Source organism: Microcebus murinus, chromosome 5 (assembly GCF_040939455.1).
Source record: "Microcebus murinus isolate Inina chromosome 5, M.murinus_Inina_mat1.0, whole genome shotgun sequence".
Classification (NCBI taxonomy): Eukaryota; Metazoa; Chordata; class Mammalia; order Primates; family Cheirogaleidae; genus Microcebus; species Microcebus murinus.
In genome coordinates this window covers 26,154,236-26,168,425 of record NC_134108.1, presented here as the reverse complement: position 1 = coordinate 26,168,425, position 14,190 = coordinate 26,154,236, and the positions used below count along the sequence as shown (strand labels likewise).

General features: G+C 33.5%; 1 protein-coding gene across 2 annotated transcripts in view; it reads right to left on the bottom strand.

Annotated features, from left to right (window-relative positions):
* Positions 1-14,190, bottom strand: part of MAP3K5 (mitogen-activated protein kinase kinase kinase 5) — a 195,294-nt gene that overhangs the window by 77,842 nt on the left and 103,262 nt on the right. For both annotated transcript variants that reach the window (XM_012739434.2, XM_012739433.3), the window contains exons 8-11: positions 13,458-13,570; positions 7,679-7,838; positions 5,993-6,146; positions 1,164-1,271 (exon numbers count right to left, since the gene is read on the bottom strand). In XM_012739434.2, the coding sequence (XP_012594888.1) occupies positions 1,164-1,271; positions 5,993-6,146; positions 7,679-7,838; positions 13,458-13,570 (535 nt within the window). The remainder of the gene's footprint in view (positions 1-1,163; positions 1,272-5,992; positions 6,147-7,678; positions 7,839-13,457; positions 13,571-14,190) is intronic.

Genomic DNA, 14,190 nt, shown 5'->3' with positions numbered 1-14,190 from the left:
ACCTACATTATTTCATTTAACCTTTGCAACAACCTTTTGAGGTGAATATTATTTTCTCATTCTATAGATTAGGACACTGCAGCTTGGAGAAGCGAAGTTGCCCAGGGGCAATGACAAGATTTAAACACAGTTCTCTTGACTCAAAGCCCACATTTTAAAAATTCTAAAATCCCACATTTCATGATTCCATTTCCTGCTTTATTTTCCCCTTATCACCATTGAATATACCTATACATTTTATTTATTGGTGTATTGCCTCCCTGAGTAGAAAGTAAGCACCGGAAGGGCAGGAATTTCACTTATTTTGTACACAGCTGTTTCCCTAGGGTCTAACATAGTGCCTGGCAGTGCCTGGCACAGAATAAGTGCTCAATAAACATCTGTTAAATGAATTATGTTTAAAGAAAATTATAAGGGTATTTTGGAAAACAATTACGAGGAAAAATAAACTAGTTTTTCATAAGACCTCTCATTTCTGTGGTTTATCCTATGGACTAGAGTCAGGTTCTGGATAGCTTTTATTTTTTTAAAATAGGATGATTTGTACATGCATTAAAACTGATGACTACAGAGAGGAAAGGTTTATCCACATGACTGCCATAAGCAGAAAGGAGAGTGTTTAAGACACTTGAAAACAAGTGGTAGCATAGGCCACCTCATTTTATGCACAGCACATTGAGTCAGTGGCTAATCTGAGATTTAGCAGCGACTTAAATAACGAAGCCAGATGTAAGGAAAAGCCAGATGTAAGGAAAAGTATAAAGGTACCAGTGTAAGACTAAAAGTGGCATCATTCTGATAGGCTTTCTAAAATTAAGATATGCATCTTTTACACCCTATATTTTAAGTATTAGTTCTTTGGTGCATAATTTAATTCATAGCATGAATTTATAAAACAGAAATATTCCAATTTTGAGTATACTTTGGATGGTTATGCCATCTATACTAAAAATCCAAATAGTTCAATTGTTTCTTACTGAGTAAAATTCATAATTCAAATTTAACAAATTTTATAATACAGAATATATGTATGCCAAGATAAATATACAGTCAAGCTACTTCTTCTTAACTAAGGCAGACATTTGCTGGAATATGTAACTACTAGGAGGATATAAAGTTCTTCCTTCCTAGTGTTCTTAGGTGTTAATAATCGCACAATTTACCTTGTCATCAGGAAGCACATGCCAAATAGATATTGTCTTTTCCTCGACTTCATTGTTGATAGACAAATAAGAAGGTTGATAGATTTTGGTTGGTTCTAATATTAATACCTTGAAAAGATAAGGCAAAGAAACTAATATTAGTGACTTAAGGTCTAAACCACCTAGAGCTGTTATAACACCCCAGCCCCTACATGAGAGATTATCAGATGAGGCTCTGAATCTGTTGCTAGAATAAACCCTTTTAATATATGATTATTATCATTGCTATGAATCCTTTGAGAATTTTAAGGTATTATACAATTATCACAAAGTTCAATAATATATCAGCTTATATTGTGAACAAACTGGGAAATAAATTTTTGAAGTCCATATATTAGTTCCGCTATCCTCAGGGAATCTACTACTAATACTTTAAAAAATCTTATACTTTATCATGTACTACAAAAGCTATTTCTACAACTATAAATGTGTCAAAGAAAAGCAGAAACATGGTAAAACAAATTAATCCTATACACAGAAAAGACCCCATATATAAAATGTCACATACTTATTTTAGGTTTTTAGCCATCACACTTTATCATAATGATGTAGTGGTATGTTTTTCATACCCACGTAAATGGATTTCTAAATGATCTGGATTATTGAAAGAATTTTGTATATAAATCAAATAAATGGACTTAGCTGTATAACATAATAAAAATGTCTTTGCACTGCCTTCGGGAGAAAATTGGTAACTTTAATAATGATATATTTAGTCCTATGAGAGAAAAAGAGAAATAAAATTTGCTCCTATTCTGGAGATGTATGAGGTGTATATGATAAATGAACTGAGAATCTACATCAAAGGACTGTGTTATGTATTAATATTATTACTGATATCTCACATTAGGAGCACAGAATTAAAATACCACACATGCTCTGATTTGAAAGGTGCTATAATTGGTACAGATGCTTAAAGGCACCTACCTAGCCTAAATTTCCTATGCAGACGTCAGTGGGAATGTTTAAAAAAGAAAAGAAAAGAAAAGCTAATACTTAACTGTCAGAGACATTGGAATAGTTATTTCTACTCCACTGCTTAAGGAAATTACCTTTAGAACTAATCTTTATTTAGTTTTAGAGACAAGTATTATTCTGTCACCCAGGCTGGAGTGCAGTGGCGCAATCCTAACTCACTGTGACGCCAAAACCCTTGACTCAAGTGATCCTCTCGCCTCAGCCTCCCAAGTAGCTGGGACTACAGGTGCGTGCCACCATGCTCAGCTAATTTGTGTGTGTGTGTGTGTGTGTGTGGTAGAGATGGGGATCTCACTATGTTGCACAAGCTGGTCTCAAGCTCCTGGCCTCAAGTGATCCTCCTACCTCAGCCTCCTAAAGTGCTGGGATGACAGGTGTGAGCCACTGCGCCCTTTCTCAAATATTTCTCATAGATAAAATCTGACCAATGTGTTCCTAACTTGGCACAAGGAATTAAAACAAGGTTGTAATAATAATAATCATTGTTTAATGTTTGCTGAGCCCTTTGTTCTACCCTTGAAATGACAAAATGTGAGGAATTTGTAGCACACATTACAGAGGTCACAGAAAGCTGCTAAAAAACAAGGAAAAGGAGGCAATTTGATAAAGCCATAAAGCTAGATACAACTCACTTAAGAGTATACATATTCTTGCATTTAGCTTTGTCTTTTACACTGGTTGACATTATAATTAACTGCTAACTTCATGTATGTGAAGCAAACAGGAAGACAGCAAAACCTATGATGAGTAGATATTAACTAGAGTTATATAACTAAGTTTTTTCAGAGTCTTCAAGAGCACCACACTCTTCTTTCTCTCCCCTGCCATTAGGTGATGAGTTAATGGTCTCCAAATTTTTCATTGTAAGAAGGAAAGAAAATATACCAAGAAGAGAGGTAAGGAAAAGGAGAATAAGTAGAGCTGAAGACAAATAATAATAAATAACAGTACCATTCAAATAATTTCTCAAATAGACTTTCAACTTTCTTTTGCCCAGAGTCACAGTTATTTCTTGGAGGAATGAGAATGAATGAATATGGTAGTGAGACAAATGGAAACAATCAAACTAAAAATTTTATAATATAGGCCACCCTGGATTTTATTTAATATTTAAGCCACTTCAAAAGAAAGATAATATTTTCATCCTAATCAAGACCTACTGCAGCCTTTGTAAGTGAGTACCATGGAAGATGCTATTCCAAGGACATGGCAGGCTGCAGGGACTTAGAGAGCAGCACAGGTACTGGAAGGGTGCCTTTCTTCATGTGGTGAAGCATACGTGGCAAATTTCAGCAGTGGTCACAAGGTCACAATTTATTACCCAAATATCGGTCTTGTTTTTCTGCTATACTATGATCTACATTAAGATTTTTAAAAATCCTCCCTATTGCTTTCATTAGTTTTTAAGCGACATCTTTGCAGTTTCGGCAGTGCTGTATCATACATGCAAACGCAAGAAAACATTCAAGTGGTTAATCCTAAAGCAATTTCCATTGAGTTCAGAGCTTCTTGGTAGATTTACATTTTATGGAATTCACAAAAGATGAAGTAACTATAAATAAGAAGGCTCAACTTAAGATAAGCTAGAAAACCACAATTCTGCACTCTTATTAGTTTATTTATTCTGCACTATTATTAGTTTAATAATAATAACAAACCCTGGGACAGAAATTTTGAGTACCCAAGTTATGAATTCTGATGTAGGAGCAGTATTTAGAGAGGAGGAGGAAAACACTGCACGCTAGTCTTTTCACAAAAAGACAGTCCCCAAATAAGCCAAAAAGTTCCAAGAAGGAAATGAATGGCTGAAAAAAAAATCAAACAATATGCTATAGATGTGTTTGCAAGACAATGCAACAAACAACTATGTGCCAACCAGCCTCAGACAGCAAAGTGTTAATATACTGCCATATTTGTTTCAGAACTAATTTTTAAAAAATGAAATGTTGCAAAAATAAGGTTGAAGTCTCCATGATCCTTTATACAATCATGCTGTCCTTCCCAGATGATTTCCCAAAATATTTAGCAATTCCTACGCCATCAGAAATCTCTAAAAATGCCCATGTCTCCACAGCTTTGCCAACTGTTGTAAAACTTTTTAATTCTTTGAGTCCAACAGGCAAAAAATGTGTCTCCTTTTAATTTGCATTTTCTTGACTACCCAGTGAAGTTAATTATCTTTTCATATGATTTGCTCATTTTTCTTTTTCTTCTGCTTTTGCTTATCAATTTGTAGGAGGTTTTTTTTTATATTACGTGAATTGACCATTTAGCAAAATTTGTAATAAATATTTGCTCCCAGTCTAGCAGTTTCCTATTTGGCATGTTTATAGTGTCTTTTATTCAACAAAAATTTCCATTTTTTAATGAAATCGAATTGGTTAATATTTTCCTTTAGGGCTTATAGGTCCCTTGCCTAAGAATGCTGCTCTCACCTGGAGTTAATACCTATATTCTCCTAAATTCTCACTTAATATTTTCTGATTTTACTTTTTTACATTCACTTATTTATATCATGACAGATTAATTCATATTAAACTAATTTAAATCAGTTCAAAGTGGCTAATAGGAATGGCTTCCTTTCATAGCCAATTTTCTGGTCGATCAAATCAACAGTCAATTAAATACTTGACTTCTGTGCTCTCTTCTTTCACCACCCTATCTACTGCTACTCAGAGCACCAGCTAGAGGCAAGCTGCCAGCTCGCCCTAAGATAAGTGTTTTCCTAGGCCACTCATCATCTAGGCTGGAGAGTAAAGTGAAACGTTTTCATCTCAGAGGCTTTCGATGAAAGATACTGCTGAGCTGAATGCTTCATCTGGAAAGAAGAGTAAAGCATGTTAATGGAACCACGGATTTAATAAACGAAGCCAATGACCCTAACAACTAGAAAACTAGACCCTGGAACTAGAAAACTAGATATTACAAAAAGAATTGAGAAATGTCATCACCTCTGAGTATGGAAGATAGAGATGAGAGAGCTCAAACAGAGAGAGAGAGATTTACAGCATCACTCTGACATGGGAAGAAATTTGTGCACATAGTGCGTTGCCAGTTCTTCTTGAACTGGATGCCAAAGCCATACGGCTTTGCACGGTATTCTGAGAACTACCAGGGGAAGGCACCAGCTGAGAAGATGAGCAATATATTTTAAAAAGTGTGTGCGTGTTTGTGTGTGTTATACATTTAAATATACATGTGTATATATGTGTGTTTGTGTATATGTGTGTGTGTGTATATATATATATACATATATATATAGCTAAAATCTGCTAGAGAGCAGCCAAAATGAGTTGCAGACCAGAAACTACTAGTCATCATTTCCTATGGTCTAAAGCATTATAAATAGTGACTGGGGATATTACATATAACTCTGACTCACGTAGGTAATGGCTGATAGAGACAGAATAACAATGCAGGTGAGTCCAATACTAAGATGGCATCAACAAAGCCACAGTATGAATTAAAAGTATCCATCTGTCTGGTCTGAAGAGATGTCTAGACTACTGGGCTAAACCAAGAGACAATCTTTTTCTTGCTTGGGGAGCACACTTTACCACTTACCAAAAGGAACCAACCAAATTCCATGGCAAAAACATAAAAATGTATCTCATTTCTCTGACTTTGAGAGGTTATTTTAAAAAGTAAGCTAAAGCAAACCAATTTGAAGAAAATAAATATATTACCCAGAGACTGCAGTCTTAGGGCATGAAAATCAGCCCACGAGTACTGTTACAATCACAGTACAAGATGTTCTTTAAGTAAAAGAAACAATACAAAAATGTGCTTAGATGTAGGTGAAGAGTACTCACTGGAAACCTAACTACAGTAACATCTGTCTTTGTGGCCTCCACCAGGAAATCCATCCAAAAGTCCACAAGTTCTTGCTTGGCAACGGGCTGTTCTGTAGTCAGTTTCACAAAATGCTTATATATCAAAATTGTCTCTACAATAGACTTGAGGTACCTGAGAATTAAAAGATATAAAACATATAACAGACAAATTTAGAACCACCCATTCCCATGTATCCCAGTTTTATTCTTTAAACCTAATCTGCATATGCCATTAATAATTATGCATCCAGATTCACCAAAAATGTTTCATTGTTATATATCATGTACTTTCACATGTTATCTCATTTATATATCACAAAAACTCAATAACACAGGCTGTTTTATCACCATTTTAGAGATGAGGAAACTGAGGCTGGGCAAGCTTTAGTAACTTAGACTGGGACCATACATCTACTTAAAACATCTATTTTAAAATGCCTATATTCTATTCAAAGAAATGGTTTATGCATTTGTTTGTAAATATGCTTCTTTGAGGAAGCTTTTGTAACTAGACCCTTGATAAGAGATCTTTATTTTCCCCTGAAGCAACTCAGCTTATATATTATACAGGTATTCTCAAACCTAATAAGACAGATGGTGCCTCAAAGGAAAAAGTTAGGGGAAATGAGAAACAAGATAATTATACAAGATAATGGCTATGCAGGCAGTTTGTTAACTATAAATATGAAAGGTAACATTCCATAAAAATTAAGTTAGTGGAAACTTAAAGTGCAGTTTTGCAACTGTTAGTAATACCGCAGAAAATAGTGCCTGTTTTCTTGTTAACAGAACCAAGGAACTTAAAACTCTGCCATCAGAAGAGTCATCAGAAAGAAACAGCAAATTTGGCTGAGTGGAATGCACAGATTTATTGGTTCATTTATTTTATAAAATTTGCCTAATGCCTACTGTGGACAGGTATAGTCAGTACAGCCTCTGTTCTCAAGTTGCTCACAGTGCCATGGAGACAGATGTAAAAAAGTGTTATAACACCATGAATAAATATCAATGGAGATATAAACAGAGATACCACTAAAAAAGCCACATCATCAGTATGGGTAGAGGCGTAACTAAAAGAAGGACAGAAACACGAAAGAAGGGTCTTGGGTGTGAGGAAGGGTTTTAGGTCGACACACATGAACGAAACCGCAGTGTGGCACTGCTCGGCATTCAGAGGGAGCAGTGTAAACCAAGGGTGTGACAAGAGCGAGGCTGGAATGGCTAAAGGCAAATCTTGTTTGCCAAGCCAAGGAGATGGACTTTATCCCTTAGGCTGTGAGGAACAATTAAGCTATATTGATTTAAGGATTTCATTGGAGGGGAAGGGTCAGACACCCATTTTAGAAAGATCACTGTGATCACATTTGCAGGTACAAAATGCATGACCCCAGCATGATTCGTGTGGGTAGCACTGGCCAACGTGGGCTGGCCAACGTGTAGGGAAGGCAAAGTCAGTGACCAGCTGACATGACCTATGTCCAAAGTCATCAGAACCTACCTTCAGCACATTTACTTTATGAATATCACATTTTCCTCTAGATTCTGCATTTTATTCTATATACAAATAAAATAATCTAATTGTCAGTTCAATAAAAATAATATGGGAACCACATGGAGCTGTTTATTAATAACAATTGTATCAACACATAAACAGCTGAGTATTACCATGCTGGTGTCTTCAGTTTAAAAAGCTTTTCGGATGCTTGAATGACTCTCATGTGGTCATTGGCCAGGACACTGGCCCCCAGAAAGAATCCAACTTCCCAGTAGCTCTGCAGTTTTTCCAAGTTTCCCTTTTTACCAAGAAGGCTACTTAGCTTCACCCCTAGAAGATGAGCAGAAAGCAGAATGTTACAAACACACCACAGATAGGCAGAGCCAACTTTTCATTAAAAAGCAAAATCAAGCTTTCATTCCTCCTTTCACATTAAACTAGCTTTAAGTTTTTGATTATTAAAGTGGTTTAAGCTCAATGTAAAAAAAAAAGTAAGTCAGACTCATCAGAAAGGTACATAGAAGAAAGTGAAAATTATCCTTTAATTTGAAAACCCAAGGATAACTGCCATGGTCACTTTGATGTACATCTGTCTAGAATTTTTGTATATGTCTGTATATACATAAATTAAGAGGTAATAATAGTAAACATTGTGTAACCCTCTTTTTCTTATTATAATATGGATTCTTAATAACTTAAAGAGAAATGTCTTGTTTTATATGCTGAAATTCTATCAGTTGAAGTATAAATGTATATAGTAGATATTTTACAAGAGTAAAATGCTACAGTAATTTACAATAATTTTATATACAAAAACAGTTATTATCCACTTATAAAGTAAAAGAAAAAACAGACTAACAGATTGACAGATAACACTATCTTGTTACTGTCACTTTTTTTTAAGGGATACTATTGTTGCTTTCTAACAACTCTTGAAAGCAGGTAATGTAAATCCTCCAACTTTGTTCTTTTTCAACATTGTTTTGGCACTTCTAGGTTCTTTACATTTCATTATAAATTTTCATTTCTAATGTGTCTTGTATTATTTTTGCATTTCATAAATATTTGTTTTCTTAAAAAGAAATACCCTTGTAGAATTGCTTACAACAACTGTTTACAACATCCATAATATTAAACTGTCAGGAAAATTATCTGAGATTTGGGAATAAGACAAAAAGGTAGGATATGTCATTTCAATATCATATGGGGGCATAAAGCTACTCAAGGACTGTCTAGGGAAAGTGTAACTAATTCATCTTACTATTTATCGTTTATTATATTAATATTAAAGATAAAAAACTTTACTTGTTAACTCATAGTTTTTTGTCCAGTAAAGAATCAAATAATTTCTGTTTAGTGGAACATGTTGTAATAACCCAGCTTTTTCAAAAAATCAAACTCAGAAATCTCATGCTAGCATTTCTTTGTTCAATTGTCTATGAATACCTTCTTAAATGCTCTTTGAACTAGACATAGCCTCTTATTGGTTTCCACATTAATTGAGTTACATAAAATCTTTTCACGTGCCCATTTTATATTTCCTGAGTCATTGTACCTTTTTGAAAATTATACTTAAAATAAAAAAGCCTTTAAAAATTTTTATGTTATTTTTTATTATATAATTCCACTTAAAGTGTAAGTATTTTAGGAAACAAGTCCATTTGGGAATACTTCATGTTTTTTGAGGATAAATTAAAAAGAGAACAGCTCTGCCACTTCAAAATTTCTTAAGATGAAAAAAATTACATAGATGTATACAACAATATCTATGATCTTCTAGCTGAACATAATAAAAAAGTATAACAAATACAAAAGAAAAAAGAAAGTGCATGGGGAAAATGGATACTAAAAACATATGCCTCTACCAACCTCAGTTGAAAATGAGCATCTCTTTACTGTGTCATATTGTGTCATATTGCAGAATGATGAACCCAAGACCAACCTAGCAGTGAACCATAATGTCAACCTTTCAAAGAGGGACTGTACAAATGTTTAATAGTAAAATTACAAAAATAGTTTAAAAATAAAATTTCAGATTTATTCTTATACCCCAGAAATTCATTCTATGATGCGATATTTAGCTTTGGGTTTGGCATATATTTGTCATATGATCGTGACACCCAGCCAGCATTTGGACAAAATGTATATTTTATATGGCAATTAGTATTTTAGCATATGGATGTGCCATGATTTATTTACCCAAATGCAGATGGATTTTTTATTACTATAAACATTCTTGTACACATGCTTTGTGTCCTTGTTCAATTATTTCCTTCTACTAAAGTACTAAATGTGGATTTGTTGAGGACAAAATATATGCCCTTTTTAAGCATTGATACATTCTGCCAAATTGCCCTCAGGAAAATACTATACCAATTTACACTCTCACTAGAGGCATCTGACAATACCATCTTACCCACACCTTTCCCAGTGGTGGGGAATATCATGTCCATTCATCTTCACCAATATGACAGAGGGGAAAAAAAAGGAGCATTGTCTTTTTTTAACCACTGAGATTAACTATCTGTTCATATGTTTGCATTTCTTTTGTGAATGAGCTTTTATGCTCTTTGCAAGTGATGTGTGAAACTTGTTTCTACATGAAGATATTAGTCTTTTAAGTATGGAGTTAAGAACATGGTTCCAATTTTTTATATTTAAGAGTTCTCTCTTTCTCTCTCTCACACACACACAAATAGAAATAAACATCTTAGTGCATAAAATTAGTTCTGTACGTAGGATTATTTCCATAGGATAGAGTTTCAGAAGTAGAGTTATACTTGGTTCCAGGCTACAATATTTTCAAGGCTCTTGATCCATAGGGCCAAATTGATGAAGCAAAATTGCTAACGTACGTGTATACCCTTGAACCAAATCCTTCCCAGCTCAATATTTCTATTTAAAAACATGTTGGCTAAATTTATAAAGAGTAAACAGTATGTCACTGTTGCTTTAACTATTAATACCATTTTACCATTTCTTTGATTCATTGTCTGTGCAATTTAAATTTGCACAATGTTCTCATTAGAACTAGTTGATTTCTAAGTATTAAAGTTTTTTTAATAGTTTAGTTTTTATCATAGTTTTATCATCTTGCAACTGTTATTAGATTCACAGATGTTTTAGTGGAAAAAGATAGAAAATGGAGACTTTACTAAACACTCATTATATGCCTAGCACTATACATATTGAAAATGTTAACCTATACAACAATGGAATGAGTTAAAGATTATCTTCCTTTTGCACTAAGGAAAACAAAGCCCAGAGAGATTTAGCAACTTGTTTAAAGTCACAGCTCACCAGTGGTGGAAAAATCTCTTTAACTTTCCATTATGAAGAATTTCAAACATACATGAAAATGGAAAAAAAATACTAAAATGAATGACCAGATTTTCAACAACTGTTAACATTTTGCTATTGCTTCATCTTCCTGAATATTTTTGCTGAAACATTTCAAATTAAATTACAAACATCATTCAATTTCACTCAGAAATATTACAGCATATGCCTAAAACATTCTTCTATGTATCGTATTCCACTATGCACCCAACAAAAAATAACAATTCCCTAATTTCATCTAATATCCAGTACTGATTCAAATTCCTAAGTAGTTCCCCAAATGTCTCCTACAGTTTTTATTTTCCAAACCAGAATCCAATTAATGATCAGTAACTGCATTTGGTTTTTATGTCTCCAAATCTCTTTTAATCTAACCAATCCATTCACACATTTTTCCCCATGACATTGACCTTTTGAAAAGACCAGGAGTGCTATCTTATGGTGTTCTCACATTCTGGATCTGTCTGATGGCATTGCATGGTGTTGTTTAACTTATTTCTCTAGATTTTGTAATTCCTTTTAAGTAGACATTATATCAAGATTTGGGTTAAACATTTTTGGCTGAGAATATTTCACAAGACATGTTGTGTATTTCATAGTCATCACATGCCAAATATTTTAATTGTCTTATTTCTATTATATACTATTGATTAATATCATTATTATATTAGACTATTCATTTATTTAGCCAACCTGCCTTTCTTCAAAAATCCATTTAATCCTATCTTACCATATAAAAATTAACTTTAGGTTAACCTATTTTGATTAGCATAATTTATGATTGAATAGAATCTAAGTTTGTAAGTTTTAACTATTTTTTCATGACTGAGCTACATACAATTTAGAATATGTATCACAGTATTTTAGAAACCTAAAATTTAGCTCTTACAGCAGCTAAAAATTCATTATCAAGTCATATTTTAGGTCTGTGTCATGTTATACAATTTCTAAAATTTTGAAGTCAACTTCAAGTTTTCAAATGCTTATTCAACATATATTCTGAATGAGTTCTTCTTGGAAAAACTTAAAGTACCTTTTCTTTACAAAGTTATATTAATCACAGTTCCTCAAACCTCAAGTCCTGACCATCTTAATACATATTTGATTTAAAAACGAGATTTAGAATAAGTACATTTTCAAGCCACTGTCATTGCTCTACTGACATATGCAAATCAATGTCAATTCCTGCAGTGATTTAGTGGCTTCAACAAAACTTCACTTTAAGTTAAAGAACAGAGAAATAAATATATGAATACACCAAAAATTACATGTACCCTGAAAATATGTATATCTATTATGTATCAATAAAAACACTGAAAAAAAAGAGCACCAACAATTATTTTTAGACCACTGATATAGTTTTGGCTTGTCTAGAGTTTTAAAATTAGTCTTAGATGCAAAATTTTATTATAATTGTAATTTCTGAAAAGCCTAAGTTGCAATGTACTTTGTCTGATTTCATTTAACCAAAAAAATTATTTCAAACAGACCTTTGTGCCTTTAATACCACAGCCATCCAGCAATGATAAATATTTTATTATTCTTTCACTCTGGGCCTTTAAAAAGTACTTAATATTCAGACTTTAATTATCTTCAAAGATTTCCCAAAATATTACATACAGATGTCTTATAATCTCTTCCCAAATAATGTTTTTTAAAAGCCCATGATTCATTTTTCTTTAAGAATAATTAAAGAAAACATTCTCAAGTTAAAAATCTTAAAGAAAAAATTTCTTCTAAAATTCATTGCTTCACTAAGCTCAATATGGGTTTTTTTTCCTTATGAAAAATAAAGTCAAATACTTTTATGTCTGGATTAATAACTGGTACAAGAGTTAGAAAGGTTCTCTGAAAGGAGGTGGTTAGACAATCAAGAGAGCAAAATCTGATTACGATAGACAGTATTCCAGTATCTAGTATTAAAAAAAAAAAAAGTGTTCAAAGCCAAAACCAAGAAAATCACTCAAACTTTGTTCATTAAGGTGCCCCAATTTCTTTAAATTCCAAAGAAAAACCAGCAGATGAGACAATGTCTATAAATAAAAGAGTCAAAAGTACATCCTATGAGTGGCTATATAGTTCAGAGACAGTCTGAGGAGACAAGCGACTACAAAGACCTCCATCTGCTTGACCTGTTGCTCTGGGGGTTTAAGGCTCTGCTTCCAACACCAGTGAAATCTTAAGGGCAGGTGTGCTTGAGAAACAGAAAAAAGGAATAGCAGAGCTTTTTTTTTTTTTTAAAGCACCAGGAGAGCACAATCTAAAATAGGAAACATTCCTGATGTCCTACAAAACACTAACCTTATTAGGAGTTGGGGGGCTGAATGCAGAGCCCCATATCTTCAATAATAATTTGAGCTGGAACAATAAATATTAACCAAGGGGCTTTTAGAAGGTAAAATAAATTAAAAACTGAATTACATCCTAATATCAGGATCCTGCACAATAGTATGAAACACCAAACAAAGAAATATAATAAGCTCTTTTGTTGTTGTTCGGATGTCTGATGAGATAGAGAGCAAAAGGATCTATCTATTAATATTTCTTTTTCTTTGCACCAAGTTGGGGGCAGTTACTTGATTTCCATGTAAAATATCAAGTCGTAATTACCAACTTTCCGGAGCTCAAAGGAAGATTCAAACTGGTGCCCAGCTGCCAGGAGGAGGACCGCATAATTAATTCCTGACTGTAGTGTTGGCTCAGATTCAAATGCCTTTTTGAACCTGTAAAAAAAAAAAATGTGCAAGTTAACTTTCTCAATCATGAAACCCTGGGTGTGCAATATCTTCTGCTTGCATAACTCCAATGCCTGAGCAAGTAAAAATATTCCACTGGCCTTCACCCCAGAGTCTGGTGTGCTATTAGGATTTAATGCTTAAGTGACTGCATATCCTTGCAGCTTCGTTGCATTCCCCTCTTAACTCATACTCAACCTAGCAGCCCCAGCCTGTTAAAAAATCTGCTCTTCAACCATCTGCCGAAAATGTATGAACATGAAAATGTAGCTACAAGGGCATGTATTACAAGATGAAAAATTAACCTAAATTTCCAAAAATATTACAAAGTGTAATATAGAATAACATTCCAAATGTTAGAAAACTATATAGCCATTTATATTGTAGAAGAATATTAAATGTCAGGTGGAAAACTAGTGTTTCCAAGCAAAATGTAGTAATCTACCTGGAAGCCATCACTCCAAGTGTATGTGTGTATAAGCAATAAAAATTAAAAAATGAGAACCCTCCACAATTTTAAAAAGTGTTTTTGTTAAAACCCTTAAAAATATACAAAGCATTGAGGAGGCTCCAATGGGTAACATACTGAAAGGATCAATTCCATAAGA